Source organism: Colossoma macropomum, unplaced genomic scaffold (assembly GCF_904425465.1).
Source record: "Colossoma macropomum unplaced genomic scaffold, Colossoma_macropomum, whole genome shotgun sequence".
Lineage (NCBI taxonomy): Eukaryota > Metazoa > Chordata > Actinopteri > Characiformes > Serrasalmidae > Colossoma > Colossoma macropomum.
In genome coordinates, this window is record NW_023494784.1 from 16,938,423 (window position 1) to 16,946,536 (window position 8,114).

The window sequence follows — 8,114 nt, forward strand, 5'->3', positions numbered from 1 at the left end:
ATATTGGAGAAAGCTGTGTGTGTGTAAGAAAGAGAGAGAGAGAGATTCAGCTTTAAAGAAACAGTCCAAATTGGTGCTTGAAGTGGTGATATACTGCCCAAAAAATATACTAAAAGAGGACACGTGTTGGACTGTGAAAAAAAGACAGACCACTTGAGAAAAGAAAAATGGGCAGACCTAGAAAACAACACAGGAAATTATGTCAGTCACTATGGTTACTGTACTACACTGAAAAGACTTCTCTGATCATTTGCTCAGTAGAAGCAACGTGCTCCATGCTGGGACCAGCAGAGAAAACACCCATCACTGCCATGCCAACAGAAAAAACATACAGACTGACAGTTTGGCGGGAAACAAATTACTGGTAAGTACTCTTTTTGGTCTAATCAGTATTTTGCCTGAAGTACATTGAAAATTATGTGGAAATTATATTTTGTATGTGGTTAATGATTTGTTATGATTTGTTGTTCTGTACCCTCACAAGAACAAAGAAAATGTAGTGATGTGCTTGAGGAACAAGTTGAAAAAAATGCACTGCAGTCTGTTATTCCACCTCAGATCAGCACTTACGTACTCTTATGATAACTCTTAACACTCAATGTAATATAATTTATGACTGGATGAAAAAAACAGTTACAATGATTTCTTTAGATTGACAGAACATGCTTAACATGTTTCCACAAAAATCAAGATGTTTTGTAGATTTGCAGTCCGCCCAAGAACAGCGCATGTACTATTACTGTGTTGAATACAATTTATGACTGTAAATGTAGCTGTAGTAAAGCATGTCTCCACATGCAGGGGAACACTTTTTTAAGGTTTCTGGAGGGATTGTAGTCATTACACAATCGCCACCGCATTGCAGGCAATGGAGTGTATATACCATTAAAGCTTAAAAGATTTTCCTGTGTAGCAACCTCTGCCATTCAGTTACTAACAAGTTCTAACACTGATCTTAGAGTGGGTGTAGATTTCTCCGGTACAGTTGGCGGGACAGGAAGCACATTTCGCTTAACTTCAAATCTGCTTGAGTGGGCCAGGATTGTTTTGGGACCACCACTTATTGTTTTGAAGCAGTGATGACTGAGGTGGAACTTCCTTACCATGCATTCCTATTGTATTGTAGACTTCCTTTACTGCATGGGCAGCAATGGCATTTTCAGATTACGGATCCAATGCCATGACTAGGTTGTAGTACTTTTTTTTTTCATTAACCACACTGGCCTACTGCGGAGAAAAAAGCCGACAGCCTCTTTCTACTTCCTCAATGAAACCATACACCATGTGTTAGGGTCGAGATTGTGAATGTATGTTTGTCCCAAAAAACGCTGCCACTTCTGCATTTGCTTCCTCAGATCTGCTCCAATCCCAAACTTATCTTGTGGCTATGATGACAACTCCAAACAGCACTAGCAGCGATGAGTCCACTGCTGGCAACTGCACCAACCTGTATGACCATCGTGGGTGGGCACGAGTGCTTCTGCCCTCGGTTTACTGTGTGGTTTTTGTTGTCGGGCTGTTGGGTAACGCGCTAGCCCTACACGTAATCTGGCCCAACATGAAGAAGATCAACTCCACCACGATCTACTCAGCCAACCTGGTTGTATCAGACATCTTGTTCTCGCTTGCTCTTCCCCTGCGGGTGGTCTACTACGGGATGGGATTCCACTGGCCGATGGGTGAAGGCCTGTGCAAGGCCATGGCCCTGCTTTTCTACATCAACATGTATGCCGGTGTGAACTTCATGACCTGCCTGAGCGTGGACCGCTTCATCGCCGTGGTGCTGCCTCTTCGCTTCGGCCGCTTCCGCAAGGTCCACAATGTGCGTTACATCTGCGTGGCAGTGTGGGTGGTGGTGCTGGTTCAGACCCTGCCACTGCTCTCAATGCCTATGACTCATGTGGAGCATGACGGCCACATCACGTGTATGGAGTACCCCAACTTTGAGCAAGTGGAGGGCTTACCCTTCATGCTGATCGGTGCCGTTTTCCTGGGATATGGCATTCCTCTGATCACCATCCTGGCATGCTACTCTGCACTTTGCTCCAAGCTTCGTCTGCTGGCCAAGACCAACCAGCTTACAGAGAAATCTGGCCGTAGTCGCAAAGCCATTGGTGTGATCTGCTGCGTCATCCTAGTCTTTGTGGTCTGCTACAGCCCCTATCACATTGACCTGCTGCAGTACATGATCAGAAAACTGCAGTACCAGCCTGACTGCGGGGAGCTGCATAACTTCCAGATATCTCTGCACATCACTGTCTGTCTCATGAACCTCAACTCCTCCCTAGACCCCTTCATCTACTTCTTTGCCTGCAAGGGCTACAAGAAGAAGATAATGAAGCTGCTTAAGAGGCAGGTGAGCATGTCCTTCTCCAGTGTGGTCAAGACATCCCCGGAGGGCTCTTCTCCAGATGCCCTAGGCAATGACAAAATCCACATGAGCAGCAGAAGCTACGCTAGAGAGCGAAGCAGCATGATAACGGGTGACTGAGAAAAAGCACAGCTTGCGGACTAAAGTCAGAACCGGCAGGGAGTCAAGATACAGGACATGATTGATGCTGACTGAACAACAAAACATGCTGCTTTGTAAATAATGTCAGCAATTTTCAAAAGGGCCACATGATATCATAACATGTAATTAAGAGTGACTAAATGCATTATTATTTACTGTTCTCAGCTTCACTGTACATATTTTTGTGTCAACCTGGATCTGTGTTTTAAAACTGGACTGCTTTCTGTCATTCATTTATTAATAATAATAATAATCATATTATTATTATTATTATTATTATTATTATTATTGATAATAATAATTAAAAGGATGTAAGAAGCAGAAAATAACAGTACAGCGGTTGTGAAATTATTAGTGCTTTAAAAAAGTGGGAAAGTACCACACATGAAAGCACCACATGCGAAAGCACATGTTCCCTTTAACAGTCTCTAAACTAACAGCACCACCTTCTGTTAGATTTCTGTTAAAGCTGTCTGCAACAGCTTTGGGTAACAGTAAAAAGCAGGAAAGTGGATGAGTCACCAGTACCAGCAAGTACACAGCACATGAATACATATGACAGTTGAGACATTTGACATTTTGGTTTACATGGTTGTTATTTTTAGAAGAGAACATGATTCACAGGTCTGGAAAAGAGTGAAAACATTACATTTATGGCATTTGGCAGACATTTGTATCCAGAACAACTTACAATTTGATTACTTAACAGATGTAGATGAAGGTAGTGTTAGGGGTCTTACCTAAGGACTTATACTGGTACAGCGTGGGGTGTGGGGTGTGTACCCCATCAGATTTCAAATTATTTTCAAATAATTATTATTACAGTAACATTTTCAATTCCTTTCCTGGTGAAATTACACTGAGCAGAATCATTTATGCAGAGAAAAACTGAAGACTGCTTGATATAGTGCAGTTACAGAAAAATGCCTGTAGAGGGCAGTATGATTTAACATTACAGCATGTTGCACATTACTTCATAACTTCTTGCTGCTTTAACATCCCGAACAACTGTGGACGTCAGAATATGTTTCACAAAATCTATTTACTTCATGTAAAATATCTCTTTGATCCATCTAGCAGGTTCAGTGTAGAAATCCCCACTTAGATAATTATCCGAAAAAGGAATTTAAGGGGAATTGTAGAGTAGTTTACAGTGGTGATGATACAGGCCTTTTATTTACTATATAACGAGATTTTTTTTTTTAATATGGGTTTTTAAAATAGGTTTTTAATATGTCATGTTATATTAAACAAGTGATAAATAGCATTAAAAACAAAAAAAGTTACAAAACCTTGCAGGAATCTTTCCACCACAAATGGATCAGAAACCACTGTCTCAGGCTTCAGGGATCATATTCTTAATCATTGTGTTTAATACGTTTTTGTAGGGGCATTACACACTTTTGATGTCTAGTTCCTATCACCACCACATTGAACACTTCTGTCTCAGTTAAGTTTCTTTAGAATGAAGCATTTCACATCAAACCACTCTGAATTACTTTGTTTACATCTAAGATATTTGATTATGCAGAAATTTTGAAGATCACTGGAATCCCCCTTTAAATAACCCAGAATACATTATAGAAAAATAAATTAGAAATAACACAAAGAAATACACAATCTAGCTTCTTTAGTTAGAAACACAAAAACCTGAAAATTAAGTGGATAAAGAATTGTAATTCTAGTCTGACGCATTTAGCATCTAGTGGAATGTCCATGCACTGACCCTGTTGATATTTTTAAAGGCACACTTGTCATTCAAAGGTGTTTGCAAAAAGAGTGTTTGCCATATTTTGCTTTCTGTGCAAGCCCTTTGTAACTACCACACAGTTAAAAAATTACGCATTACTATCTGTATACAACTATGGTTGTTCGTGAATGTGCTTTTAAAATTTTATCAAATTTAGAACTGGTACTAGATGGCACTTACTGTCACAGATAAGGTGGTAAACTGTCAGTTAACTATATGAATTTCAGCAAAATGTTCTAAACAGCATGTTCAAAACTTGTTTATAGTTGCATCATTTTAAAAATCTTTTAACTAGATTTTGTGCTTTTGTATTAAGTGTTTCTATTTACTTTTAAGCACACTGTTAACAACCTATATACTTCTTTTGACACACAGCGTCTTAGAACATTTTGATATGATATACAATTTGGGTTGCTACATAGTTGGAAGGAGAACAGCTCACTAGCAAAGTTATTGTACTGACTAATATGACGCTTCAGTAAAATTTTGGAGACGCTGTGCTGTGATGCCATGTAATTATAATGCACTGAACTGCTTTTGCCCCTGCATATATATGGATGTGAACACACCCCTGAGGACATGCTGATGACTTCCAAAGACTACTCGTTTTATTCTATGTAATGTTTACCCAACATATCACTCTATTATCTGAATTATAAAGGTGTTAAGTGTAAAACAAGAATATTGCTACACACATGCTACATGCAAGGTAACACTCCTGCTCACTGAATTGACATCATTAGCAATCTCACCAAAATGCCCCAAGCAAAACAGCAAGCTTTGGGCACACTGCTAACTCCAAAATATCAAACAGTCTCAGTACAACCCCATTTCCAAAAAAGTTGGTATGCCATGCAAAATGTAAATAAAACAGTGTTCAATGATGTGCAAATCATTCAAACTCTATATTTAACTGAAAATAGTACAAAGACAACACATCAAATGTTAAAACTGAAATTTAATTGTTTTTTGGATAAATATATGTCCATTTTGAATTTGATGCCAGCAACACATTATAAGAAAGTTGGAACAGGGGCAACAGGGGCAACAAAAGACTGTTGTGACTGTTGAAAGTTGTATAATGCAAAAAAATACCTGGTGGAACATCTCACAACTAATAAGGTGAACTGGCAACAGGCCAGTAACATGACTGGGTATAAAAAGAGCATCCTAGAGAGGCTGAGGTTTTCACTAGTAAAGATGGGATAGGGGTTCACTACAGTGAAAGACTGTGGGCAAATAGTGCAACAATTCAAGAATAATGTTTCTCAAAGTAAAATAGCAAAGAACTTGGGGATTTCATCATCTACAGTACATAATATCATTAAAAGATTCAGAGAATCCAGAGAATGTTGGTTGGCCATGATTTTCCAGCCCTCAGGCGGCACTCCATCAAAAACAGACACGATTCTGTGGCAGAAATTACTGCATGGGCTCAGAAACACTTCTGAAAACCATTGTCTGTGAACACAGTTTGTCACTGCATCCACAAATTCAAGTTAAGACTCTACCATGCAAAGAAGAAACCATATATGAGCAGCATCCTGAAACACTGCCACCTTCTTTGGGCCAAGCTCATTTAAGATGAAGTGGAAAAGTGTCCTGTGGTCTGACGAATCAAAATTTGAAATTCTTTTTGGAAATCGTGGAGATCGTATCCTCTGGGCTAAAGGGAAAAGGGAACATCTGGCTTGTTTTTAGCACACAGTTCAGAAGCCTGCATTTGTGATGGTATGGGGAAAGGCACCATCAATGCTGAATGATATATACAGGTTTTTTGAGCAACATATGCTGCCATCCAGACAACATCTTCCTGCTTATTTCACCAAGACAATGCCAAACAACATTATATAGCATGCATAAAAACAGCATGGCTCCACAGCAAAGAGTCCAGGTGCTACATTGGCCTGCCTGCAGTCCAGATCTGTCACCCATTGAAAACATTTGGCACATTATGAAATGGAAAAATACAACAAATGAGAACCTGAACTGTTCATCAGCTGAAATCCTATATCAAGCAAGAATGGGGAAAACATTTCACTTTCAAAACTACAGTAGTTGGTCTCCTCAGTTCCTAAACGCTTGTTGAGTGTTGTTAAAAGAAGTTGTGCACAGTGTTAAACATATCCCTGTTCTAACTTTTTTGAAACAAGTTGCTGGCATCAAATTTAAAATGGGCATATATTTAAAAAAAAAAAACAATAAAATAAAATTTCTCAGTTTCAACATACATTATGTTGCCTTTTTCCTGTTTTCTATTAAACATAGAGCTTGAATCATTTACACATCATTGCATTTTGTTTTTATTACCAATCTGCACAATTTGTTTGGAAACAGGACTGTAGACACAGACAGGTGACAAAGAAAATAACTGAATAAATAAGTGGAGAAGCTTTCAGACAGGTATTCTGCATGATACATTTAAGCAATTAACATACTACTATGCTCTGTGGCATGTGTAAAAAATACTAAGCTGCCCAGTTTACCTCAACTTCAGATCAAGATGGTAAGAGGATGGCAAAAGGTTTTCATTATACTTGGGCACAAACAGCAGGAACTTTAGTCACAAAAGCTGGATAGGAACAGAGACTAAAGAGCTATCTGTCTGGGGAAGACATCAGTAAATAGAGTTGGGAATTGTGGTCCAAATGAAAGTGATGCGTGTAGAAGAGCAACTGCTTCTCAGGTGACTGAGAATGTCAATACAGGATGATTTTTCAGGTGTTGCATCCTTTACTGTGTTCTCCACAAGTGGGCGAGTGCACCAAGGACACAGAGTGTGTGGCTCTGTATACAGAGGATACATATCTGATCATATACAAGAATACAGATTTGATTAATGACCCCTACAATGAGGGGATCCAATGATGGATCTCATACTATGGGGGACATTTTGCTGGCATGTTTTGAATCCATTTGTGCCCTTAAAAGAAAAGGAAATTGCAAATAAATGCAAACAAACTGTTTTGACTGATTACCTTTCTTCTATGACGAAACATTTTGATCCTGATGGAGGTGATCTCTTCCAGAATGACAATGTCCCCTTCCACTGGACATGAGGGGTCACTGAATGGTTTGATGAGTATGAAAATGATGTAAATCATATGCCATGGCCTTCACAGTCACCAGATTTCAAACCAGTTGAACACCTATGGGAGATATTGGACCAACATGTTAGACGGAGCCCTCCACCACCATCATCAAAACAGCAACTGATAGAAAATCTTCTGGAAGAATGGTGTTCCATCCATCTACTACACTTCCAGAGACTTATATAATATATGGCAAGGTGCACTAAATTTCTAGCAACTTGTGTTACTACGACACGTTGTTTTTTCTTTAATCTGTCACCCATCTGTACATACTGTATGTACATATACGTGCAAGTTTTTGTAAAATCTAGAAGGCCAAAATGGAGAGAAAGACAACAAACTATTTCTTGTGAACAGTATTTTGTATGTAGGCTGATGATCAAAATCCCCGTGAAATATAAAAATAAATAAACAAATTAGATGAGGAAGTGCTTTGTCTGAGCACACCACAAAAATAGGTAATGCAAGTGCTGTATAGCATGAACATTTTCCCAAACCTTTTTACTATTTAAGTTAACTTTCTGTACATTGCTTTATAATCTGTCCAGTAACATTTCGCAGGTGAGGCATGTGGAAGAAGGGTAGTTCGAGAAAACTAACAAAGTCAAACAGTGAAAAGGGAATTGTACTGATTAGCCTGAACTAGCCATGGATGTATTGCCCAACCACAGACAAGGGGAAAGTACAAGCACTTTCATTTCTTTATTGTCGATGTTGAAGTCTTTCAATTTCACATCGTCCATCCATATGTTGTTGCAGA

At 39.0% G+C, this 8,114-nt stretch overlaps 1 protein-coding gene across 1 annotated transcript; it reads left to right on the forward strand.

The window, feature by feature from the left end:
• Nucleotides 1-255: 255 nt before the first annotated feature.
• Nucleotides 256-2,672, forward strand: gpr183a (G protein-coupled receptor 183a). The gene is made up of 2 exons (XM_036579747.1): nucleotides 256-364; nucleotides 1,356-2,672. The coding sequence occupies exon 2, from the start codon at nucleotides 1,388-1,390 to the stop codon at nucleotides 2,489-2,491; it is 1,104 nt and encodes a 367-aa protein (XP_036435640.1). The 5' UTR covers nucleotides 256-364; nucleotides 1,356-1,387; the 3' UTR covers nucleotides 2,492-2,672.
• The last annotated feature ends 5,442 nt before the right edge of the window (nucleotides 2,673-8,114 follow it).

Excerpts from the sequence above, each read along its gene's own strand:
- gpr183a (XM_036579747.1), top strand. The coding sequence starts at position 1,388 with ATGATGACAACTCCAAACAGCACTAGCAGCGATGAGTCCACTGCTGGC.